The sequence below is a fragment of the Apis laboriosa genome, unplaced genomic scaffold (genome assembly GCF_014066325.1).
Source record: "Apis laboriosa isolate Shangri-la unplaced genomic scaffold, ASM1406632v1 scaffold34_cov151, whole genome shotgun sequence".
NCBI lineage: Eukaryota > Metazoa > Arthropoda > Insecta > Hymenoptera > Apidae > Apis > Apis laboriosa.
The window spans coordinates 2993746-3020741 of record NW_025222928.1 but is presented as its reverse complement, the minus strand read 5'-3'; the positions used below and the strand labels follow the sequence as shown (position 1 = coordinate 3020741).

Below are 26996 nucleotides of genomic sequence, written 5' to 3'. Positions count from 1 at the left end.
TCGATCTTTGATTTTCGGTTTTCGATTTTTGATATATATCGCTACTTCCTAACCTACGTAAACACACGAACGATTATGAACGATTAATCATTGTGCGTACTATTTAATAAATTTATTATTTAATAAATCTTAGTATATATATATATATACACACAAAATTATAAAATATGCATGTCATTATGATAATTCATTTGCTCGATTTTCTATATTGCGAAATTTTCTTTTCGTTTTATATGATTCTAAATGAGGTTAAATTAGGTTAATGTAACATATGTGCAGAGTGAGCTCATTTTTATTATGGATGCATTTCAATTAAAGATCTTACGATCATTTTATTTGTGTATTTGTGTAATTGTAATCTGTGTTGTGTATAATTAAATAATTTCTTCAACATCTTTCAAATTTCTTTTCGATCACTAAAAAATTTTTTATATTATTTATCAAACATCGATTGCTTCTGAAAACCACATTTCTCACAACCAATGATTACACAATGCGATTTCGCGGTTTTATTGCGGTGCTTATAGGTTAAAGAATTTTTAAAAGAAATATGGTATGTAGTACCTATATTATATTATTTATTATATTGTATTTGCTTCTATCATAGAAAAGATTCATAATATATAACATTCAGATAAAATTTGGATTTCAAAAATAAATATAAGCCTTCAATCATTCTTATAAGAATAATTTTGGATAAAATAAACTATTTTAATAATAATTTTATTATTCTAAATTTATATAAAAAAAGATTCCATATCTAAATACTACTAATTTAGTACAGCATAGATATAATCTACCAAAAACTATATATATATTTATCATTTTAGGGATATATAATGTAAGCAGTTCCGAATCGCTTATACCCTAGGAACAAGGAACAATTGTCGAATGCAGGGCAAAATTGACCACGTTGGTTACATAATGGGCCTCCTCGTGCTTCGTCAAATGGTGGGCAGTGCGAGTATTTAGATGAGTTGACTCCAATTGGCGTACGTACCGTGAGAATCCAGTATCTAGCGCGTGGACCATGTGTGAACCGACCGGACGGGGAAGAAAAATGGGTGAACTAATCATGCAAATTGGGCACAATGTTATGTAATTCTGGTCTATCTTCAGCCATCCGCCCGTTGGAATCTCGAACACAGACGTCCAGTTATAATAGCTTGCATTTGGAGCAATTAACGGCATCTCCATCGAAATTAGTTTGACGTCGAGGTAATGGAAGCAATGTTTCTAGTATTCATGTTCTGGTTTAATCATAAGTTCCTTGTCCTACTTCTAAAAGTAGATTGCTTGATTCCATCACTGGGAAAAATTCTAATTAGTGTATAGTTTTCTTGAAGTTTATCAATATTTAATCTAGCATATTAATATTCAACAAGGATGAGAACATAAAAAATAAATCACAAATAAAAAATATATAAAAAATCTGATAATATTATAATAATATCAGAATTACAAAATATAAGTAAGTTTTAGTATGAGAATTTAAATTTAGAATTAATCTTAAAGAGATTTTTACAAATTAGAAAAATAAACATAAAGAATTAAATTTAGATTTATAGGTTATGTTTCAACTAAAGTTAGAATAAGTTAAATTGAGACTAGCTTTCGATTAAGTTTAAACTACATACAAAAGAAATTTGAATTCAAACTAAATTTGAAGCTTGGTATTCCAAAACTTTCAAACAAAAGTATATACATGTAACAATAAAAAATGCTGGAAAAATCAGATAGACATTGTGGACTGTGGTTCGCGAACAGATTTGAGTGAGGAACGGAAGAAGAGGTTCGGAACGATTATGCAGCACGACACGATGCGCAACAAGGAGAGACAAGGAAATAGAGGGAAGAAGATAGAGAAAAAAGAGAGAAAGAGAGAGAAATACACGGTGCACGCTGCGAGCAATGTGCGAGGCTTCGCGCGGCCGTCAATTACGATTAATTAGAGCGGAGACTGACAGCGGACGCAGCGACGGCTACTTAATACTTTAACTTGTCCCCAACCCTCCACCCGTTCACTTCCTCCGTCGTCGTTGACGATGACGAATCGACCGGAGTGCGTCGAGAGCGCGTCGTTTCGTTCATCGCGAACGATCGTGGAATATCATATACATCCCTTTCTCCTTTTTCTTTTGTACCGTTCCTTCCATTCACGAAACGTGAGATGTTACGTTCTCGTACGCCACGAGGAAAAAGTCGCCATAGGAAATTCAAGCTTCTGACGCCGGGGTATGTGTATTCCACAATAGAATGATGAGTTCATTGAAAGATTTTTTTTTTTTTTTTCATAATTTATTTCCATATTTTAAGAATATTTAGATAATAGGAAATCAAAAATATTTATAGTTTTTTAATTAGTTGAAATAAAATCAGAAATTTTTATTATTATTTTTATTATTATTTATTATTATTTTCATAGAGAATTTTATAACAACTTTTGATTTTCTTTGATTAGATAAGAAGGAAAAATTTTTTGAAAAGTTTTAATATAGAAATTAAAAATTGTAAAAAAATGATAATATAGCGATATTAAATACTGATATAGTAGATGATACAAAATAAAGAATTTTATTTATTTGAATCTATTGAATAAAATGGAATTGATAACCTATTGATAAAAATAGAATAGGATTTTTTTACGATTTTTCTCGTGATCTCTCGACTTTGAAGTATTAACAACATGTTGATATGGACGCTTGATAATAATCGTAATTAACTATTTAATACTGCAATTTAGAGAGAGAAAGAAAGAACTTTTGCATTATTAAACAGATACAATTAAAGCAGAGAATTAATACGAATGCGTCATTTCACGGTTTCAGATTCGTTCGTTACGCATCGTATCGACCTTATATTAAGAACAGTGTTTTTATGCTTGTTACAAGATATAAAATCATAATTGTAAACCCAATTATCCCGATTATATAAACTATGTTCCATCATGAATTTCTAATTGTTCTAATAACATAGCAACAAATTCGAAATCATTACATTAATTGTAATAAAAATATTCGAATGATATAATTAATTTATGTCACATGTGAAAATTATGAATCGATATACATATTTTCAATGAACATTTTTGCTCTATCGTCGCGCGAAATAACATTTGTTTTTCAAACAGATAAAAAAAATCTTACTAGCCACATATTAATTTGACAAATAAATATTATATAAAGAAATTTTCTATTAATAATCATGTATAAATATAATGCAAGTATTTTTTTTTTACATGTAATTTATTCTTTTTCAATCTTTATAAGTAGTTATAGTTATACATCTAATCGCATAATAATTGAATATTAAGAAACAATCATTTTTCCTATGTTCATAAACGGAAGTAGTGGAAGTAAGTAAAAAAAAAAAAATGGAGGGCGAAGACGCATTTGAATGATTGCGCTCGTTGTCGGTCTCCTTCGCTAATTGAGCCATTGTCTAGGTCTGGTTAGGCACGTCTAAAAGCCTAATGGCCGTTTCCTAGAGACGCGCCAGCCCGAATACAGAACGAATTAGAATAATTCGTTCCGTCTGGCTGCGTCAGATCGTGCAACGTCGTTCACCGTCAGTTAAGAGAAAAACCTGTCCTGTCTCTCTCCCTCTCTTTTCCCTCATTCACCAAGAATCAGTGGTTCCGCTTTAAATTTCGACGCTTAACTTTCATTTCAATGGTGTACACACCACGTTATATATCCTTGCTTTTTGTAAACACCACTTTTATCCGACCACGCGAATGTTTTTCATTAAAACCGAACCGACATCGCGAAAACATTTTATCGTTCGTCGATTCTTCCTGCTTGGACGTAAATATTTTATATGATGAAAAAAAAAAAGCATCGAGATAAATATCATTCAGATCACGTAGCGGATTTATCGCAATAACAGATGTTTCGATACATTGTATTCGACATGGAGGGCTATAATTTATCCACAGATAAACATGGAAAACTTTAAACGTCCGTTAAATAGTCGATAAAAAAAAAAAAAAGATTCACTGCCGACAAATGTAACGACGATCGATCGATCATTCTTGGAAAAGTTCAAGCCGATCCCGAACAGGATCGAGAAAGACGGGTCTTCCTTTTAATTTCTGATTTCATTACAGATTCTCGAGCAGCCCCATAATGGCCTCGATACGCCATAGGCCATCTGGCACGATCTCTAAAAGATCTATATCTATATCATATACCGATCGAGGATCGATCAGCGGAATGTCTAGATGGCCTGGACGCCGAACGATCAGCCGATTTTATTCGAAACTCCATGTAATTATGCTACATTATTTAGTCAAATTTACATGGCAAATTGCACGAATAAACGGATTGAATGTTTTCTTTCTGTTGGGAGGAGCGATGCAACAACAATGGATTCATTTGAGTAAACATGAACGCATTTACAGAAATATTCCGATGTTACTAAAGCAAAGGATTATTCAAGTAAAAATTAATTGGAATGCATCGATTTGTTAATTGAAACAAGAAGGAAAAGATTCATGATGATATTTCTAAATTTTTTTAAAAAATTTTGCATTTTTTTTTTGTTAAGTTATATTTTTTTAACATGAAATTTTGTTTCTAGATTTCTGGATTTAAAATTTTTGAAAAAAATTCGCGTGTTATCTCCTGTTGAATTCTTCTAATACAAAGTTGAATTTTTTGGCAGTAAAAATTTTCAATTTTATATTAGGAACATATAGAAATATTAATTTATAAGTAAAATATATAGATATCCTATATTTTATTTTCATATTTCACAAATCCAAAGATTGTCTTAGTGAGTAATTTATTTTTATCTTTTTTTTTTTTCTTATTAATAGATTAAGAGTACAATTAATTGTTCAAACTCTTTCAAGAAACTGCGATTTTCTTAGGAAGATATAATTATGATGTAAAGGGATAGAAGGGGAGGAGTGTTGCGTTTCGTGATCGTGCTTGCTGAATAAGATTTTTTCCAGGGAGTGATGGAGGTAAGAATCTTACGGGCGATAAGGCACACATTAATTGAAGAATAACATCCGGCATGGAGCTGGTGGCAGACCGTCGTGACATCATTGTTTACAACCGAACGAAAATGGAATTAAACGAATCACCCAATGACCAACCTATTCAAGAGCGAAAGGGGTAATTTTAGAGTGATAACATTAACGAGAATTAGTCGGCTGTGTCGATAATTTCAAAAGAATTCGATTCATGGTGACCTATTTTCTTCAAATGTTTAGTAATCAAACAGGAATTGATACTTAAAAAAACGTTCTCCGTGGTATGTATATTTTTGATATAATTCTTTAATAGTGAAGAATGCGTAGAATGTTTATCAAATTAAAGCATTTGAAATTCATTCGAATGAATTTAATTTGTTTTGATTTTTTTTCTAATTCAATAATCAAGTGAAAAGAAATATTTAAAAAAATTATTTTTGCATTATATATTTTTAATTTAATTCTTATATAAAATAAAAAATTTGTGAAATTTTTATTAAAAATGGAACTTAATAAAAAATAATTATAATAAATTAAAACAAAATAAAATAATTATTGAATATAAGAATGTAGAAAGTATTGTTTCATTATAATTTGATAATATTTATAATATGATTTTATACTTCCATTTTTTTTTAATTTAATTTCTTCATGATTATAAAAAAATAGAAATAGAAAATGTTCATTGAGCTTAATCGTAATATTAATTGGAAGAATATTATTCAATTATAATTTGAATAATGGAAATTTAAAAGATCAAATTCATCGTTCAAATTGATCATAGTTACTGTTATTTTGCTAACGATCGATTATGAGCCAATGGAGCCTGTCCACCTGTCGTGTTCGATGAGAAAGCAATTCTGACCCAGCAGCGGAACTAATAGCTTTGACGAAGAACTAACGTCTGCACATTTAATTAGATAGAAAGATATTGCAACTAAATGAATGCACATTTATTCTATACATTATAAAATAAAAATAAAATAAATTGCAAATATCAGATTATAAATAACTGAACCTTAATTGCATTACATTAATAAATATAAATATTTTAATAACAAAAATTAAACTAAACTAAAATTATTGAATTTGAATTTGAGTTTCCAAACATTATCAATGTCCAACATTACCAAAAAATCAAAAAAATAGAAAGTGAAAGATTATTTTTTTAAGATAATTATAGATATATAAAAAATCACATGTTCCACAAATAAATTTCAAAATCAATCTAAATACCATTTTCGTCATCAGATACTGCCCCTAAATGATCTACGGGAAAAAAGTAACGGCCGAGCATGTGGTAAAAAGATGATTCTCTCGCAAGTTGCAAGAGGAGAACAAGAATAGAAGTACAATTTAGAGCGAGAAGCGAGGGTCCCAGGGTCATCCAAGAGGGTTTCGTTTTATGATCTTTCTTCAACCGGCAGGAGCCATACACGATCAGGAGTGGAAGGATCAATGGATAAAAAAAATAAAGAAAGTCAATGATGATAAAGAAGGAAAGAAGATTGGAGTTAAGAAATGGAAGCTTGCTAAGAACGAATAGCTGTGCCAAATTAACCATGATTTATAGAGATGGCCAATATTCCATTCTATTAACATCGCATTATCCTTCCGTCAAATTACATATCGACGACCCGGTTTTTTCAGAAGCCGATCCTGGCACAAAGTAACTTTTGCATTCATCGTTTCGTTATCTCGAGACCAATCGACCCCCCCGTGTTATTCTATCTTAATATCTATAAATTACTTGTGTAATTGATTTTTTTTTTTTTTTTACTTATTTATTTAACTTTTATATTTAATTTTGCAACAATTACAACGATTGCAAGATTCATCGTTTTTTTTTTAAATATCATCAATTTTTTTATATTTATTTTTTCAATTTTCAAATTATTCTTGTTCTATGAATATCTAAATCTTTCTGTTATCAAAAGATTTAAAACAATGAAGAGGAAAACGCTTTTTTATTTGCAAAATTATTTTATTCTAAATAAACGATATGATATGATTAAAATTAGAATCAATGTGTCATTGATCATTAAAAAAAAAAACCGAAATTTTTCAGTTTTTCTTCCTGATTTCTGTTCCAAGGTGTACAGGTATCCAATATAGTACGATCGATCACCGATTATAGCTCGGGATAGGCATGGTGTACAATGTTGCACTCTATTGGTTGGTTACATATCGCAACATTATACGTATATGCGGCCGGGGCATCAAGTTGCAGGCTGCAATGTGTATACGCGTTTAATTAATTCGCCTGTACACGCGCCATATGAATCTCATTCCCGTGTAGTTCGATGAATTTCCCAAATGAACGTAAGTAAAGCATATTTCACATCAAAATTTTCTATGTTAATTGCTGATACCTGATATACAGAGTTTGAACGTTCGATTCCAGTACAGATTAAGATCAAGGATGATATGGATGATGTAATAACAACAAGTCAATTTTGAACAATTTTAATTGAGACAATTTAACATGCATTTATGACCAAAATCGATTTCACTCACGTTAATTATCGAGGGAATTATCGAATAAATTAAACATAGGTACTTAAATTTACGCATAAATCTAATACTTATATGATCAATTCAATATAATTATTCTTCAAATATAGAAATATTATCAGATATGAAAATATATTTTAATGTACTTCAGTTCTATTCTCCATTAATTATATTGCATTCTGTTAAACAATTTAATAGATAGATAATAGATTTGATTCAAAATCAAATATCTGAAACCAGAAGTAAAAAAAATATTCAGCCCAAAATATTCATGTTGATTTGACTATCTAAAAAAAAAAAAAAAAGCAATTAAATTTTAAAACAATCATAAAAGAATGAATTCGCCAATGAATTAACTCTTAAAATTTCATCTAAACAGGAAACAAACAACCGAAAGGAAAAACTTCTTAAAAATTCTATCACATTCCCGATAGTCGCAAAATGACAATCTAATTCTATAAATCTTAACCATATATCGTAATGCGGGTGGAGAACATTATCCACGAGCACAAAGCTGTACACACCAAGGAAACAAATAAAGAAACAAGAGAGGAAAGAAAGAAAGAATAAAGAACGGTTGGACAAGGCGCATCGCGTACGCGCGCGTAGCTCGTGTCCGGTCAGCCGTTAAGAAGGAAGCTCCAGGCCGATGTCGAAGATAAGAGCGGGGACGTGTCCCTCTGTGCGTGGCATTCTCGTGGAGAGAAGTGGTACCGAAGTTCGGGGACCAAGTGTGCCAGGCCCTCACGTAATCCACGGATACGTCGCGACGAATTTGTACGTCTGCCCAATGAGCCAGAAGCCACCCTGCGTTAGCCTCGTTTCGCGTTCACTGTTCGTCTCCTCTTTTCGGCCCGTGTTCCACTGCTACATTCCTCGCCCACTAGTTATATACATGTACACATATATATACGTACGTATATACATACATATATACACGCACGTACATACATACATATATGCATATATATATATAGGAGAGAAGCCACGAACTGGGTCCCTCTATCTTCAAAATGGCTACCGTCTCCGCATCGGTGGGCAGCCGATGTAAACTACAAACGCTCCTCTCGAACACAACGCTCCCCTCGATCGCGTCGCCGGTTTTTTGGATTTCTTCGAAGTGGCACGCTCGGGAAGACGTCGATGGATTTTGAATACGTACTGGATGATATAGAGTGGTTCACTAAATCGATGCGATTGAAGATAGGCTCTCTTTTTTTTAATCGATACGATAAATGATTTGTGACGTTGAATTTAGAAAATTGACTTTTGCTTTGTCGATCATTTATCGAAGAATCTTCCATGTTTTTATAAAGAAGATTTCTAAAAGAAAAGATAAACTTTTTTATATTAAAATTAAATTCAAATCTTCTTATCTTATTTCCAAAAATTGAATAACTCTTCTTCTAATATTGTAATGTAATATAATAATGTAAATCATTATATTTCTTCGTCAATCAGATAAAAAAAAAATTATTTCAACAAAACCTATCATGATATCTGCATCCTAAATATCATTGATAGCATCGTACTATTTGCGAATGATCGGAAAATCTGTCTATCGTTAAGGAGGAAGAGGGCGAGTTAGAATGAAACGATTCGTGAAAGGGGGAGTGACAAAGAGAAGGAGTAGGGAGGGAGTCGATGAGAGAGAGAAAGAGAGAGAAAGGAGATCACGGAGCTCGTGTTTCCGGCCGGGTGAACAACAATGCCCGCAGACAAATGAGCATCCCGCCTCCATTGTTCGCTTCATCGGCACGGCGCAGCCTCTCTCTCCCCTGTTACCCACCCTGGTTCCGCTTACGCCCCCCTATCCTTCCCCCATTCTTGTTCCTCCTTGTCCCTCCCTTTACCCCGTAATCGAAAGCCCACGTCCTCGTCCTCGTCGTCCTCGTCCTCGTCCTGGTTCTCGTCCTCCATCGTCATCATCATCGTCGTCGTCGTCGTCCAACAGCCAGGCTGGGGGGTCCTCGATCAACCTGATGCGGGCTAACACCGATTAAACATCTCTGCTTCGTCGAATCTCCGTCAACGTGGGCCCCCTCCATGAGTCTCTCCTCACGAAGAGGTAGGGTTCCCCACGGTGCCACTCTCTTTTGTCCCCAGAGGGCGAGTTCTACCGTGGTTCTCCTCTATTTTTACGCTCATTGTCTCTTCGTGTGCGCTCAATGAAAATAATGCACGCCAATGTCTGGATAGTAAAATACCTCGTCGATAACTTCTATTTTTTGATCTCTTTTTATCTGTTTATTATATTATCTTTTGTTGTTTGTTGAGCCAATGCTTTTTTTCGTCTTATCTATCTTTTCTTCTTATTTCGTTTCCGTCGTTTTTCCTTATTTAAATTATTTCACTGCTTTGCATTTATTTAATTTCAATACTTTTCATAAGATATTTGTTTTGTAGTTTGCATTTAAAATTAAGATTAAGATTAATTTCTTAATAATCCTATTGTTATTAATATTTTATTCATTAGTAATTTATTTAGTACTATAAATTTTATTCAGCTTTATCTCTCTCAAAAAAAAAATGATTTAGTTATGATTGCCTCGTATTTCGTTTTTATTACTTTAAAATATCTTCTATTTTCGATCATTATAATATTTTTAATTTAATTTACAAAGAGTAAAAATAATCTTTTAATTTTTATAATTTTTCATTTCTAATTATTTCAATATATTAACTTATTTAAAATATAAATTTTGAAGTAAATAAATTTATGTAAAAATTATAATAATATATAATTTATTATAATAATAAATGAGAATAAATAAAAAAAAAAAGATTGATAAAAGACAAGAAACAATAGAAAGATAAAAAAATTGCTATTCATTATACAAATATATATAATGATTGAATTATTTCATTACAAAATTAATTGACTTGTAACTTCTATTATTAGTTAAGTAAAATGAAGAGATCACTGTTATTCGATCGAATAAACTACGTTATTATTGCATGTTTATTAGACTGACTATACTGGATCGAACAATGCTATTTTATGCAAAAACATAATACACAAATCGTATCATATATAAATGTAAATTAATTATGATTGTATTTTGATTATTATGTGAACATTACGATACAGTTCGAATAACAATATGAAAATGAAAATGCCGCAACGAGATTCTCTTAATTTTGGTTATAATTTCATTTTGGATGTAACGGTATACAGTATGAAACCTTATTTAAACAAATAAAATAAATCTGCCGATAAAAATAACATTTGCTATTCATTGTTAACACATTATTTTCAAAAATAGTTACGCATATGCTACTTCATTATTTTTTTAAGGTTTGCGAATATAAAACTTTATTATTTTTAATTATCAGTATATTTACTCATTTAATTTTTTATTCTTTTAATTTTTTTTAGTATTTACTAATTATGATACATTTAGAAAAAAAATCATACATTTATTTTTCTGCGTTATATCTCCCTTTTTCATTTCTAATCTTAAATTCTTTTTCTTTTCTAAAATAGTTCAAATAAATACGTATAAAAATCCATAATTAATTTAAATAACATTGAAATGGCTAATTAAATAAATATTGTTCACATAATTTGTGCATTATTATAACATGATTATAACGCATATGAAAAATTCTTTCGTTTATGTTTATCAATCTGACAGTGAACGGTCATCCAGTATAAATTTTTGGATTCACGACTGACAATAAGAAGGTAACGCGAGAGACTCGAAGGGCCAGATGTGCAAGGATTCAACATCCTCGAGCCCATTCATGGCTCCCGTAGCAGAACACCTTACTCGAACCACGTCGACCTCCTGCACCACAGAAATTCGATACTGCTCGGAACCTCGGCCAGTGTATAATATCTTGCTTATATATTATACTTATATATATATATATATATATATTTATTTTATCTTGTTCTAATTTCTAATTCTATCGGATAGTTAAACATGAACAAAGTTTACTTTATATCGAATATATTATTGATAATTTCAACTAAATTCTCTGTAATTTATGTATTCATAGATATTGTTTGTGACAATCTAATCAATTTAGATTATTAAGAAAAACATTGTTTCTTTATTATATATTTATATATTTTATATATTTGAAAATTTAATTTTCTTCTTATTAAAATGTCAATATTACAATATTATAAATATTACAAAAATAATGACTCTAATGATTAATGAAATTATAATTGTAAATTAATATGTTGGATGATTAATTTGGAAAATTTCTTCAACATTAATTTTGAATTTTTTATTTGTCATTATTTGATTTATTATCAAAAGCTTTCATATCATTTAATAATTCATCATATGATTCTTCCACTATATCACACATTTCTGGACTTCTATTTGAAAAAAATAAGGTAATAATCTTTGATCTATAATCAGTCCTTCAGCATTTATACTTACGTGTATTTAGCATGGTCATAACAAAATTTACATCGTTCACCTGCTGCAAGTGCTATTTTATCTAATCTATGTTCCTTAAATAATTTTAATTGATTGTACCATTTTCTTTCCTGTTCCCTTGAATTTTCATGTTCTTTTTTTATTGACAACTCTTTATCTGTAAATTTTTATATTATAAAATTTTTTCATATTATTTTTCATATTTATGTTTGGTTTTTATATATATAGAAAAATTGAAATGATTCAATATAATTTGTACTTCCTTATCATATTTAATTCATTATATTCTTAATATCTTTATTATTATTTATATCTTATAAATTAATTTATGAAAGAAATGAAAAATGATTATTTTACCTAATATTATTTTAAAAGGTTCAAAAGGTTTTGTTTCTTCTATAAATTTCCAAAAATCTTTCACTTTTTTTTTTTTACTGTAACTTAAAACTTTGTTGAATGTTAATTCTATACAAATTTTATCTTTTTGCATTATTATATTTGAATATGCCGCTAATTTTTTATCTATAAAAACGTCATTTCCGATTAAAAAATGTTACTAACATGATTGAAGATATGTGAATGGGATATCTAGTGACATTTAATGTTATATCAGTTTAGTTATCTAAGTCGATAATATTATATTGTAGAAATTAAGTGATTATTTAAGTATTTCTTAAAAATTGAATTCATAAATTTTATATTAAATATTTTAGTAGATTTATTAATATGTATAAATTTCATAAATATGAACAATGATTATAAATAACATTATCATATAATGGTAAAACAGATTGAGAGCGGCAGTTTTTAAAAAAATTTAGTTTTGATACTTTACAAGAAAAGTGTGTTCTTAAACAATTTATTATTATAAATTTTATTCGATGAAAGAAATAATAGAATATTTCAATAAAATATAATAGATTGCACATATATATTTTCATATGAATCGAAAATTAAGAAAGAAAGAAAAATAAATTAACTGTATAAGCGATGATGTCATTGCCCCGACAGGTTATGAGCAGTGCGCGCCGAGGATGTCAAGATGGCTGCCACGTACATCTGATCGGAGGTGTGTGCGCTCGCGAAATTTGACGCCAAACTGTGATAAAAGGGGCTGTCTTTTTTGAGTTCCTGACATGGTGACAGTGCGGTATTAGTCGGTTTGTATCCATGAGCACTACTTTGTACACCCTCGATGATAATTTTTGTCGTCGCGGCCGCCGGCGGCTCGCATTGAACCATGTTCAGCAAAAAACTTCATGTAGACGTCAAAAAGTCAACATTGAAGATTCAGGATGTTAAAAAGGATAGTGCAACCCGATTCAAACATCTTAAAATCGTATTAGGTAAGACTATATTTCTTCTTAATTTTCGCCACTCTATGAATCAATTAATGTTAATTTGCCGTGAAAATTAATCACGAACGAGGAGTTTCACAGTGCCAATTAATGAATACGACGATAGTTAAAGGAGAGGGGCGGCAATTTTGTTAGTATTTGCCGCCTACACATCAGCACCGAGACAGTTTTATACTGTCGTAGATCTTCTGGAATTTTTCATCGAAAATACAGCCTGATTTTTTATTATTCTTATTGTATTTGTTCAGCTTCTGTTACCAATTACTGTTATAATTAGTGTTAAAAATGTAAATATTTTAACATTTTTTAAAAAACACTTCACATTTTTTAAATTTTAATAAAATTTAATAAAAATGAAAATTAAATAAATAATTTTGCAAATAAATATGTTCATTTTGAATTGAGAAAAAAAATGCTAGAAAAAATATGTATAATGTTTTTAAAAAAATAATTATGTAAGAAATTATTAAATATCATTGAATATCATTATATGATTTATTTTAAAAAGAAAATAATTTACTTGTATGCAATTATAATATGATAGTGTAATGTTAAGTAGTAATATCTAATCACCAAACCGCATGACCACATTAACCAACTGTGGCCTCCAATTTCAGCTAATGTTACATTATTATTATACATAGATAATACTGCTTAAATGTAAAATCATCATAAACCAATAAAAAATCTTGTTTATGAGTTAGAATATTATTGAGAATATATAATTCATAGTTAAAAAAAAATTTTATATGTGATATATATTATTTTATTTTTTATAAAACTCTTAATTTCTTAAATATAATTAAATTTTTTATATTTGTATTATATTAAAAATAAATACTTATTATAATTTAAAAAAAATATAAAAAGTTATTTTTATTTTCATATAAACATGCATGTTATTATTTTTTATAAAATGAAGTGAATGCTATTTTATATTTATTTATATTTATATATATATATTTACACAAATGATAATAAATAGTTATATCAGAATATAAAAAAACTGTTATGTAGGTACAACTATGTAAAACTGGTGATGATGTAATAAGAGTTTCATAGTTTCTATAAATTAAATTTATGAAAAAATAATTAAGATTTTTTAGATATAATAATTATATTTTAATTAAAATGTAATTATGTTATTGTTTTAAAATAATAATGAATATTAATTAAAAAATATTGTTATTTTAGATATTGTAATTATATTATAATTATATTATAATTTTAGAAAAATTTTTTATATATTTTTATATATTAAATAACATTTTTATTTAATCAATTAAAAAATTGTGATATTATTTTATAGAAAATGTGGACACTGATGAAGCAAAGGGGTTTTTTGAAGGCAACTTCAGTCATGTCTATTTTATTTTGTATGATTGTTTTGTATCAGCTGAAACAAATTTACGGCAACGAGGTAAAAATATTTGCTATTATATATATATATATATCTTAAGTTTTAATAATATATATAAATGCATTTTATATACAATAATAATAATATTTTTATTTATAAAATTATAATTATGTTTAATATTAATATTTAATTATATATAATATTTATAAAATATGTAATATTACTATTTGCTTGTTTTCTTTATTTTGCTGTCAGAACTTTCCTTCCATATTGGTGAGTAATAGTAATAGTAATGACTGAATATATGTTCCTTGCATGTTACAGATTAAGTGTATTAATTTAAATATTACATATATATATATAATATTTCATATTATTACATGTGTATATACACAAAAATTATATGAAACTGATGCTTTTTGTCTATTCCTTTTCATTTATTCAAAAGAAATTATGAAACTAAATATTATGCACATATTTGATTATATATTATTTCTTTTATAGTTCATAAAGCACATAGAGAGGAATTGGAACAGGTATTGCAACTCTTAGAAAAAGTTTTAACACTTCTTCCTGAACTTCTTAATAGAAGATGGCAATGTCATAGTTTAGCAAGAATTTTGCAAAAACTTTTACATCCTGGTAATAGTTGGAAACTTCGAAGAGAAGCTATAAGGTATATGTTTGTAGTAATATTATTATATAAAGAATGTGCTTTTATATAATGTATCTTAAAATTTATATAATATATCTTAAAATTTATAATTTTATAATTTTAGATATTTTATTTTGTGGTACCAAGCTCTTGGAGAAAATGCTCCTGATCATATTCATCAAATGTTTGCAAGCTTGATACCAGGATTTCCACCCCAGCAACCATCTCCTTATAAATCTGAACGTAAAATAGATGGAAAAAAAGATAAACTTGCAAAAAATCTTATTGGTTGTGATGATAAAGACAAGAAAGAATTTTATGATACACAATTATCACAAAGTACTTTTCATGACAATGGTTCAAACCAATGTCCTGTCACTCCAGTTGACAGTGGACCTATTTTACCTCCACAAAGTGGAGAGAAGCCTCTTGATAATGAGACTGTTCGATTTTTAGAAGCATTACTTGAATTTATGGTTACTCAGGTATATCTATATATTTTGTATAACAATGAATGCAATATAATATTGTTAGCAAAAGAATGAGAAAATTTCTATTTAATGTGCAGGTTGTAAAGATAGAATGGAGAGATAAATCTTCACGACAGCACAAGACTTTTCAATTTTTATTAGAACGTTTTAAAGCTACATACCTTCGTTATATTTGTCCTGAGTTTGATGATAATTTCTCATTGTACAAACCGAATTTAGAGTTGCCTACAATGCGTAAACCAACGAATCAGAATCAGGATAATTATATATTATGTAAAGTTTCTTTGATTAAATGGATCGCTAGTTTCACTCATATCGCTAGGAAAGATGCTCGTGTCGCACACCTTTCACATAGGTATTTTATCAATATATATTAATAATTTATAAACATAATTGATACAAATATTTTTATTTTAGCACAACACCAAATGAAGAAAATACAGAGCCAGAACTTCGTCGAGTTTCAGTTACTCAAAATGTTGCTGAATCATCTTTATTATCACCTGAATCAAATGTATCTCACCAAGAAAATCAAAATCAAGAGGATAGTACTATTTCAGCATTTACTCTTGTTAGAGAAGTTCTGTATGGAAATAGAGATAATGTGAATTTTGTACACGAATTATATAGGCAAGCCTTTTTGCTGGACTTTAATCATGCTGGTGCTATAAGAAAGGCTATAGCTGTTTATAAAGATTGGATTCAAATGAATGTAAGATTTTAATTCTTTAACATTATAATATATAATTAACATTATAAAATATAATATATAATTATATTTATTTATTTATATGTTTTATTTTAGGAATTACCACCATTCATGTTAGAACCATTGGATAGTCACAAAGAAAGAGATTTAGAAGAAAATTCAAAAAAAGATATAAACGATATCGATAAAAGTCCTTCTGAAAGCTATCGTCAAACAAGATTAAGAAATGATTCTTATCTTGGTGCTATACACAGAGAAAATTTATTTATAAGAGCGGGACTGCAAAATGTTTTACAAGTATTTATTACACAAGCTTCTAATGTTTTTTTCTTAGAAAATTCTAGACCAAATGCATCTCTTACATTACTTGAAGAACAAACAGATAGTTGCAAAAGAGTGCTAAACGTATATCGATATGTCGTAATGAATTCTCGATTAGAACCAGCTACTTGGGAACAGTTACTTAGGTACATATCATTAAAATTTTGTTTTTATTTTTTAAATAACAAATAAAAGCACAATATCTTTATGTAAATTTATTATAATTTTATTTAATTTTGAATATTTTTTAGAGTATTATTACAAATAACATCTCTTGTTTTAAACGAGAAATCTTCTCGACGTAAAACTCAAGAAAGCATAGGTGGAAAACTTGCTCCTGCTATATTTCAAACTTTAATTGTTACGTGGATTAAGGCCAATTTAAATGTTGTTATTTCCACACAATTATGGGATCAGTTTTTGGAAGTATTAACGTCTTTAACACAATGGGAAGAATTAATTCGAGAATGGGCCGTAAGTATAATTAAAATTTATCATAAAAAATTTAATATTCATATTATTTAAGATTTAATATTATTTATATTTGTATTATTTTTAGAAAACCTTAGATACTTTGACAAGAGTACTTGCTAGGCACGTGTATAACTTAGATTTAAACGATTTACCATTAGATAGATTGAGCGAACAAAAAACTAAAAAGCGTCGTGGTGTAGGAAGTCGAGCTCCTTCTACTGGAAGTGTTCAACCACCACGTAAAGGAAGTGTCGATCAAGATAATAATACCGTATCTAAAGAAAATGTTTCGGGTAAGAAATATTAAGATGATTTTCTTCTTTAAGTCTTTGATTATTTATTATTATTAGTTATTATTTTTAAAAAATTGAAATATTTATTGATAACAGATCATCCGATGCGAGATTTAAGAAAAATACGACCTCTTCCTCGTAGTGCAAGCGATAATACAATATACAATGGAAAAGCACGTACGAAACTTCATAGGAATCGTACACATACTGTACATAGTGGTATTCCTGGTAAGCCTACTGAAGATCAAACGCTAAGTTTTTTATTTGTATAATTTATAGTTTAATAATCTCTATTATTTAGTAGTGCCATCTATGTTGCTAATAATGCGTATAATTTATTTATAACTGACTCTCTTTTTTTTTGCTTTGACACTGACATTGATTTAAAAATAACTAGTCTAGCATCTGCCAGACATTTCATTTCATATATCTCTTTTTATTTTTTTATTCTCGATATTCGCGATATCTTTTTTATTCATATTTTCTCTTGATTTTAGACAGTAAAACATTATTCAAATTTATTCAATACAAACGTTTCTATCAGTGGTTGTGATTTATTTGTATATTAAGTATAAACAAATTTCTACAGTACTCCCCCTATCAATAGAGCAAGATATGGCCCGACTACTGTCAAATGGTGCTACTTCGTCAGCAACTGGTCGGAAAATGTTACCAAACAGACGTGCTAAATCTTTGGATAGCATTGTTATAGTCGATAGCGAACCACCATCACCACGTTGTCCTTCTCCAACACCGAGCAGTGGAGTTGATAGCAACAAAGATAGTCCAATACAGATAGAAAATATTGACGGTAGTAGTATCGGTAAGTATATCATTTGCTGCTCTTTGACATTTATATCAAGATATGAAAATATAATTTTTAATTGCATAACAATATGAATATTTTTATAATGTGTATATTTTATAATTTTATAAAATATCTTTTTTATGTTTTTTTTTATTTTTGCAAAAAATCATAAATATACATAATATTAACAGTAAAATATTTTATTTAATAATGACAATTATAAAAATTATAATTGTAATAATGCATTATTGTACTCAATATATTTTACTTATATTTTTTTATTAATGAATTATTTATGTGATAAATATTTCCTATTTATAACACATAATTTAAATTTAAAGTATTTTTGTATTATTTGCAGATTTTCATTGGTTTTATAATATATCTGTATATATATCTATAATATATCTATATTATATAATATATCTATATCTAATTATTATATATAACTATATTGATTACTAATAAGTTGTAAATAACTTTGATCAAAAAGTTTTTTAGAAATAATTTACTTTTATTAATTGTTTTTATCCTTATCTTATATATAATTTTTATTATTATATTCTTTTCTTTTTCTTTTTGTTAATTTATAGATACAAATGATGCATCAGAAAGGAGATCTGTTATGGCTGGAGGTGGTGTTCGCGGATGGTTACCTGATGTCGCGGTCGTATTATGGCGTCGTATGTTATCAGCATTGGGAGATGTAAATAATATTCAAGATCCTATCCTTCATGGACAAGTTATGGATTACCTTGTTCAACTTACGCAGACACTTATAAAAGCATAGTATCATATACTTTAAAATATTTATATCCATATGTTTTAATATTTTATATCATCATTAATATTTTTATATAATTTTTAGATTCGCTTGAATCAAGGTGTATCTGGAGATAATCAGGCAACTCCACCAGCTCCAGAACTTATACCTCCATTGACAGTTATTGCTCCATGGTGTTTCAAGGTTGATATTAATTTTATAAATTAATAATATATTTTTGCTTTATTTTACATTAGTATTAAAATAATACTATTAAAATATTATGTAATTGAATTTTTAGGCGATACAGCTTCCTAGTCAATATGAAGTTGGTAAATTGGCAGCCTATCGTTTGATTTGTCTTTTAACAGTTCAACCACAAGATATTAATTTACCAAAACAGCACTTAACTCTTTTTTATCGTGCAGTCCATAGTGGCATTGTTAGTAATGATAATAAAGTATTACATGTACTGGTCAAATATACTGGTCCTAGATTATTCAGTTTGAATCTTCCTGGATCTAGTCTTTTAATTTTGGATTATATTCATGCTGCTAATGTAATACTGAGTACTCAAGACATTGAGGTATTATATAAATTTCATAATAAGTTAGTAAATATTATAGAATTTTTAATTATAAATTAAATTGTAAATTATAGGCACCAAGAACTGAAGCTGTATCAATAATCGGATCATTACTGTCATTACCAGCTACTACAATTAAATTACCTGTATTGCAGCCTACTGCAGCCGATATTGTGACTATGACATGTCCAGATGCAAAAGTATTAAAACGCAATAATTATTAATTTGACATTAGATTATTAAAAATATTTGATACAAATTTTATTTTAGGAGCATATAATCACGATCCTTTTAAAAAGTTGTAGACGAGAACCAACTGGTATTGCAAGATGCATAGCTCTTTCAAGTATTGCTATGTTTATATATAGAGAATTGTGTTATAAAAATCAGCATTCAAGAATTCCAGAAGCTGTTACTGTTCTTCTTTTGGCACTTAAAGTAAGTCTATCGAATTCATTAGAGATAAATTTTAGAATAATTTGAAGAATAATTTTTGTGTCAATTTTCTTTAATATAAAATAGATTGCATGTTATAAAGTATACATAATTATTTTATAGTTATTAATATATTTTTTATTTGGGTTATAGTTTTTAGTTAAATAGTGAACACTATTATTTATAATATATTGTTAAAAATAGTATATATGTAATAATGGTAGTGAGAAATTTAGCATCCTTCCACTAAGTCTGATTGACAGCGGATACAAGGAGCAAAGCGTCGCAGAACTGGTTTCTATTATCCACTAATGGATCAGGTAGTTTTTCTACAATTAACTTGTGTCAATTTCTTATTATGTGTTGTTACAGTATTTATCTGTCATCTGATGTCTTCATGTCTGTTAGGAGTGTCATCAACGTTGCATGGTGTACTGCTAAGTTTTATGTGTAAAAATGTCTAGTAATATTTTGTTTAATTTATTATCTTATACATTACAGTGATTTATAGATATACATAACTTTTTATTTTTCTTTAAATGCTTCAGTTCATCAAGAAATATGTATCTAAAATTTTTCAAAATAAATTTTTTAATAGATTGAATCAACTTGGAGGAAAAAGATTTTAATATCAGAGAATGAGAATCACTCTATTATACGTGTTACTCATTAACTATTTCCTGCATAATACTAATTAGAATGAAATCATAAAAAATTAAAAAGTTCAATATAAACAATATTTTAGTTAACAAAATTTTTTTTCTTATTTTATAGGCTAGTCATGCTACTGTTGCTCAAGTGGCATGTGACTCTCTTCTGTTGTTATGTGATAAAGCAGACATCTTATTAGAATTGTATCCAAATGTGCCATGTAAAATAATTCAAGTAAGTTTGAAGAAATCATTTTAAAATTCGATTGATATATATATCTATTTTATTAATATATTTTAGATTTTATCAGAAACACTTGGATATATGAGTACTCGAGAAAGACGCGGTCCTTTGACGGTATCAATGTTGTTTTGTTTAGGCGAATGGGCTATGCATCTTGGTCCATCTGTTTTATTACGTGTATTTCAAGAAAAACCTCTCTTAATGACCTTATTTACAGTTAGTAACATAATAAGGATTTGTATAAATTTAATATATAAAATTTTTGTACTTAAATAATTAATATTTAATTTAGATTATCAAATTATTAAATTTAAATATTTGTATAATCATATTGTATATCAAACAAATATCAAAAATATCACAGGTTTTGGATAACATAGTACAAGATAAAATCGATAAAGATGCACCACAAACAAATAAAAATGAAGATGAAAATGATGATTTTGATCTTGATATTACTTTGGACAATTTAACTGATGAAGTTTGTGCAAAATCACCTCGACGAGGCAATATTCAGTCTGTTCAATTAGCAGCAAAGATGGTAGGATTTAATTGATATTTTTTTTATATTAATTATTTATAAATATAAATATGAATTAAATTTTTTTTTAGGTAATGATGCATTTAATAAATCATTTGGGACATTTTCCAATGGGCATTGGAGCTGCAAGATTATCTTCATTAGTTGTCGAATTAGATGATGTACCAGGAATCGATGGAGATGAACTATCTTCTGCAATTTTTCATGCACCAAATATACAATTGTTAATGTTATCAAATTCTGTAATAATGTCACTTGTTGAATTAGCAGCATTAGATGCACCTGGAGGAGGTGTTACTGCAGGATTGACAACTGCACCATCATTAGTAAGGGTATTATTGCGAGATCTTGCAGGAAAAGCATCTTGGGATAGTTCTATTTTATATAGTCAACCATTTATCGACAATGATGTGCCAGTAGTATTTACGAAACATGGTAATAAAAATATATAAAAATTGTATTATGTATTCAGTATGTTCAATTATAGTAATTAATATTTTTAGTTGAATGGAAAACAAAAATACCTGGAGAAGATTTAAGCAGTGTTATAACATCTCAAATTTGTACACCTCGGCATACAATAAGACATCGTGAACCTCATATATTGCCTACGTTTGCAAATGCTGCAAGTGATATGGATAATTTAGATGATGTAATTTTAATGCTTTAATTATTAATATTTATTAATTTTAATATTTTTTTAAAAATATTAATATTTATTATTAATATTTCTGCATTAATTTTGTTTTTTTTTTTTTTTAGCTCTTACAATATATAGGATATACAAGTCCAGAAGTATTAACTAATCCAGAAATAGCTTTAAATGCACCTGCTAATCCTCCGCAAGGTCATTATCTCGAAAGTGAAACCATTGCCACAATTCTCAGCCAAAGAAATGCTGAACAAGAGCATATCAATAATTGGAGTCAACACATCAGGTATATTGGCATTAAATAATATTTATAATATTTAAATTTATTCATATAATGATGGTTTTTTTAGTATGTGTGCATCAGCAATAAGTCCACCACCGTGTCGTCCTCCTCCAGCGCCATTTCATCACTGCCGTCTTTTGTTTTCACACTTGGGTTTATCTGGATGGGAACAACGTAGAAAATTGCATTTATTATCCAAAAATGAAAAACTTTTACGAGAATTACGAAATCTTGATAGTCAACGATCTAGAGAAACACATAAAATAGCAGTGATTTATGTTAGTCAGGGACAAGAAGATAAAAATTCTATATTAAGTAATATCACTGCTAGTAAAGAATATGAAAACTTTATTGCAAGATTGGCTTGGGAAGTTGAACTTGAATCACATACAGGTTTTCTTGGAGGTCTTGTACCTGGAAAAGCATCCGGGGTTACAGCACCATATTTTGCAACATCTTTTACAGAAATTCTTTTTCATGTAGCAACAAGAATGCCTTCGGATAGTCCCGAGAGTTTATTACAAAAGGTCAGTCTTATAAAAATTTATGAAAAAAGTATATTATATAAGATATTTCAAATAAAATTCTTTTAGACACGACATCTTGGTAATGATGAAATTCATATAGTTTGGTCTGAACATTGGAGAGATTATCGTCGAGATATTATACCAACTGAATTTTGTGATGTTTTAATAGTAATTTATCCATTACACAATAAATTATATAGAATTCAAATTTCTCGAAAACCAGAAATTCCATTCTTTGGACCTCTCTTTGATGAATGTATTGTTGAAGATAAAGTTTTACCTGGATTAGTAAGAACAACAGCATTAGCAGCAAGTAGAGCAAAACGATCTACACTTACATTATATCAACATTAGTAAGTGCTATTTTTATTTTGCTATTATAATATTAATATATATATATATATATATATTTATAATGTATATTTATCAATAAAAAATATTTCAGCTATGAAGAAAGAGCGAGATCTATTGATACTGTTATGCGGAATCACAAAGAAGCTACTACATTTGAAGAATTTACAGCTAATGTATATTCTCCAGTACAGCCACCAAGTCCATTCAGTGGAGCTTCTTCTATATCTGGTTAGTCTTTATGTTTTAAAAATTTTTTTTAAAAATATACATTTATATATATATAAAAAATTTTTAATTAGAAAAAATGGTTGTAATTAAATTCCATTAATAATTTTTATTTTTATGAAATGTTAAAGTTTTTTTGTTCTATAGAAGCTATAAATAAGTTATAATTAAAAATTTTATTCTTTTTAATAGTTTTTGCATGAATTTAGATACCAGTTATTATTATTATTATCAATATCACACTGTCAGGATCTACAACAAGCGTGCAATCCACAGCATCGTCAAATCTCGCAGCAGCGCTTATAGATTCACATCAGGGTCGATCTGGCCTGCGAAGTTCTTCAGCAGCAAGCAGTGATAATCGCGCGAATAGAGGTGACTAATTCAGTCCACTAACCCCCACCCACCTTGTAACACCACCCAACAAGGTAGTATTATAATTTATTTATTTTTTTCTTTGCTATTTCTCCAATATTTGTCGTTTCTATAAAGTATATTCTGTTTATTTTTTTTCTTTTATAGTTACCTTGTAGTAATTTTATGTTATAATATGTTAACAACCATACAAACTTATACACAATTTTTAAGTTTCATTCAATGAACTCCAATATATCTTACTTAATAAAATAACAATAACTTTATATTTTTATATTCCATAATGATATTATACATTTTGTAATTTATTAAAATGTTGATTTATATCTTATTAATATTACAGTGTATATATAATATATACATATACATATTTCTTTTTAAGAAAAATAACAAATGAAAAATTGTTATGAAAAACAAATGAAAAATTAAAATAATTTTCTTTTAAAAAAATTAACTGAGGATAAATATATTCCAATTATTCTTTATTTAATATCCATATGTTTTTTAATACTATTTTTGTTTAACAGTCTTACACAATTTATTCAGAGGTAAAATTTCCTTTTTAAATACATATTAGACATAGATCAAAATATACTTTATTATATTCATATTATATGTGTTATTTTAATGATGCTTTATAGATTGAATTGTACAATGCATGCATATATTCTTAAAAGTTTATTATAAAAGAATTTTTCTTTAAATTTTTGTATATTAATATTTTGAAAATTAATAAATGAATTTATAAAAATGAAAAAAATATCTACGAATTAATTAATTTTTTAATATAATATGTGTATGGCATTGTGCATTGCAAATAGTTTTTGCTACTTATAATTATAAATAAGTGTGCTCATTTATAAATATAAAATTTCTTATACATTTATAAATTCAAATTTCTATCATATCATAAAAATTAAATGTTAATTTATTTTATTTCAATTTTATATAAAAATTAATGCAAACAATCCAATACTTTTCTAAAATTTTTCTAGCTTCTTCAATTACAAAATTTTATTTATATGCAAAGAAAGTAGCATAGACTAATTTTTTAAATTATATATTATTTATAATTATATATTATTTTTTTAGCAAGTTGCACGTTAATTTTTTATTCCAATATGATAATATATTTATATAACAAACTTATAATTATAATACAATATAATTATCTTCTATATGATTTCTAACTATAAATATTTAACTTCAATTACAACAAGTTTATTGATTTTATTTCCAGTTTCTGATGGAAGCAGAGTATGGTTTAGTAATGATACCCCTGATAGTACAGCATTTCATGGAATATCTCCCAGACCTGTGAAAAAGATGTCATTTAAAACTGGACCGAAACAGAGAGCGAATACTCAACCCACGCCTCCCGATAGTCCAAGATATAAATAAGGAGTTTTGTATCAGTATCATAAAAAAAGAACATTTTTTGCACAAGTGGTTGTTTGGGCATATCCTAGTTATTGTAATTTAAGAATTCTTTAGAATGCTATAATATGTTACAATAACAAAAAATGCTAAACCACCGTTTTTATGCATTGAAAAATAGCATATGCATAAGGAAAATAATGGCAGATTTAAATATTTCACTATTTTAAAATGACAAAAGAATTCAATGGGCGTCGAACATCCGATTAGTCTTAGCGTTTTCTGTTTTCCGTCCTTAGGTTTAATTTTTATATTAAATGTACAGATCGTTGTTTATTTGTTGCAACGGGAATATTAATTTATTGGAACATAAATATATGAAAAGATTTAATGGATTGTAGGTAATACAATAGCAAAATATTTGTTATATATTTTAATTAGTGTCACATGACAACTATTTTCATTGTACAGTACTTTCGTAAGATTAGTTTACTCTTGAATAAGTAAGCTTATATAATTAATATTGATTAAAGCTTCTATCTTAATTTATATCGAAGATAACGAATGTCCTCGATGTAACACGATCCTCGATGTTTTATATATATATGCCTTGATATAAAAAGTTATTTTATTTCTTGTAATGTAGTAAAATGAAAAAAATGAACATGATTACCATATTATCGTAAAATACGTCTATATGAATGTTGAATAAGAATCAAATGTTATTTTTTAATAACAAAGTTTTATGAATTACATAATACGAATATCACATCTCTTAGATACTCAATAAGTTATTTCATCTGAATGTTGATAAAATTTTGAATTGACATCTCTTGAATTTTAGTGATGATAATTAACTGCAATCTTTTAAAAAAAATCTATTAATGTATTACATTCCATACAAATGATTTTTTCTATATATTTTCTCTGTAATTTCAGTTAAATTTTGATTATATCAATATGGATAATTGAAACATTCCATATACATTTTATATAATATATAATTTAATAATTCTTCTTGAAATAAAATAAAAATACAAGACAATTATTTTAGTTCGTGTATATTGTATAAAAAAAAAATTAAAATAGAAGATTAATTAATAGAAGAAATCAATTAGGGAACAGTTTTTGTTGTTAAGTACACATATTTGGTGCTTTATAATATTTGTAAAATAGAAATATTTTAAATACTGTGTCAAAACATATTATTCTGAATAATAAAATTATAAAGATATAAAAACAAAAAAAAAAAAAATGAAATGAAATCGAAAAGAATTTTGAAAGTAAACAAAGTAATTTAAAAACGAATATGAGTATTGAATATCAATAAATTTATTTGCTTCAGAAAAGATTTATCTTGAACACAGTGATAATAATCAAAGTATTAATACCAGTCGTCGCTGTCGATAAGTAAACGAAATTTTAGAGAAAAGATTATATTATATTGTGGTGAATATATTGAATACCATATTCAGATGTTGAGATTGTAATAAATATACATTTCAAATTTTTTGACCATTTTGAGGATTATCCGATAAACCGCATTCGAATGTAGGTATTTAGCAACGAAGTTATAGGTAAATAATAATTACCAATATGCAGACCATGGCCAAAGCAGCA

The 26996-nt window shown here is 27.8% G+C and overlaps 1 protein-coding gene and 2 long non-coding RNA genes across 7 annotated transcripts; all 3 read left to right on the top strand.

Moving 5' to 3' along the window:
* Nucleotides 1-848: 848 nt before the first annotated feature.
* On the top strand, nucleotides 849-5331 carry LOC122715107. 2 transcript variants are annotated; one of them, XR_006346781.1, is made up of 3 exons: nucleotides 849-1218; nucleotides 4109-4268; nucleotides 4958-5331. It is a non-coding gene; the product is annotated as an uncharacterized LOC122715107 (long non-coding RNA). The 2 variants fall into 2 exon arrangements; XR_006346782.1 differs by lacking the exon at nucleotides 849-1218 and adding an exon at nucleotides 2077-2235.
* A 911-nt stretch (nucleotides 5332-6242) lies between these two features.
* Nucleotides 6243-7521, top strand: LOC122715108. The gene is made up of 3 exons (XR_006346783.1): nucleotides 6243-6650; nucleotides 7076-7303; nucleotides 7386-7521. It is a non-coding gene; the product is annotated as an uncharacterized LOC122715108 (long non-coding RNA).
* A 5364-nt stretch (nucleotides 7522-12885) lies between these two features.
* Nucleotides 12886-26275, top strand: LOC122714946 (ral GTPase-activating protein subunit alpha-1). 4 transcript variants are annotated; one of them, XM_043936753.1, is made up of 28 exons: nucleotides 12886-13241; nucleotides 14563-14673; nucleotides 15118-15289; nucleotides 15393-15753; nucleotides 15837-16114; nucleotides 16177-16471; nucleotides 16565-16935; nucleotides 17041-17263; nucleotides 17349-17556; nucleotides 17653-17784; nucleotides 18164-18379; nucleotides 18958-19148; nucleotides 19233-19331; nucleotides 19429-19713; nucleotides 19788-19913; nucleotides 19984-20151; nucleotides 20412-20468; nucleotides 20923-21033; nucleotides 21100-21258; nucleotides 21407-21583; nucleotides 21655-22018; nucleotides 22087-22235; nucleotides 22346-22521; nucleotides 22586-23045; nucleotides 23112-23398; nucleotides 23491-23627; nucleotides 23874-23999; nucleotides 25240-26275. In XM_043936753.1, the coding sequence occupies exons 1-28, from the start codon at nucleotides 13136-13138 to the stop codon at nucleotides 25398-25400; spliced, it is 5706 nt and encodes a 1901-aa protein (XP_043792688.1). In that variant the 5' UTR covers nucleotides 12886-13135; the 3' UTR covers nucleotides 25401-26275. The 4 variants fall into 4 exon arrangements, with proteins under 4 accessions (XP_043792688.1, XP_043792687.1, XP_043792690.1 ...); XM_043936752.1 differs by having other exon boundaries at nucleotides 12887-13241; nucleotides 18146-18379; XM_043936755.1 differs by having other exon boundaries at nucleotides 12887-13241; nucleotides 18146-18379; nucleotides 23874-24052; nucleotides 25240-25373.
* The last annotated feature ends 721 nt before the right edge of the window (nucleotides 26276-26996 follow it).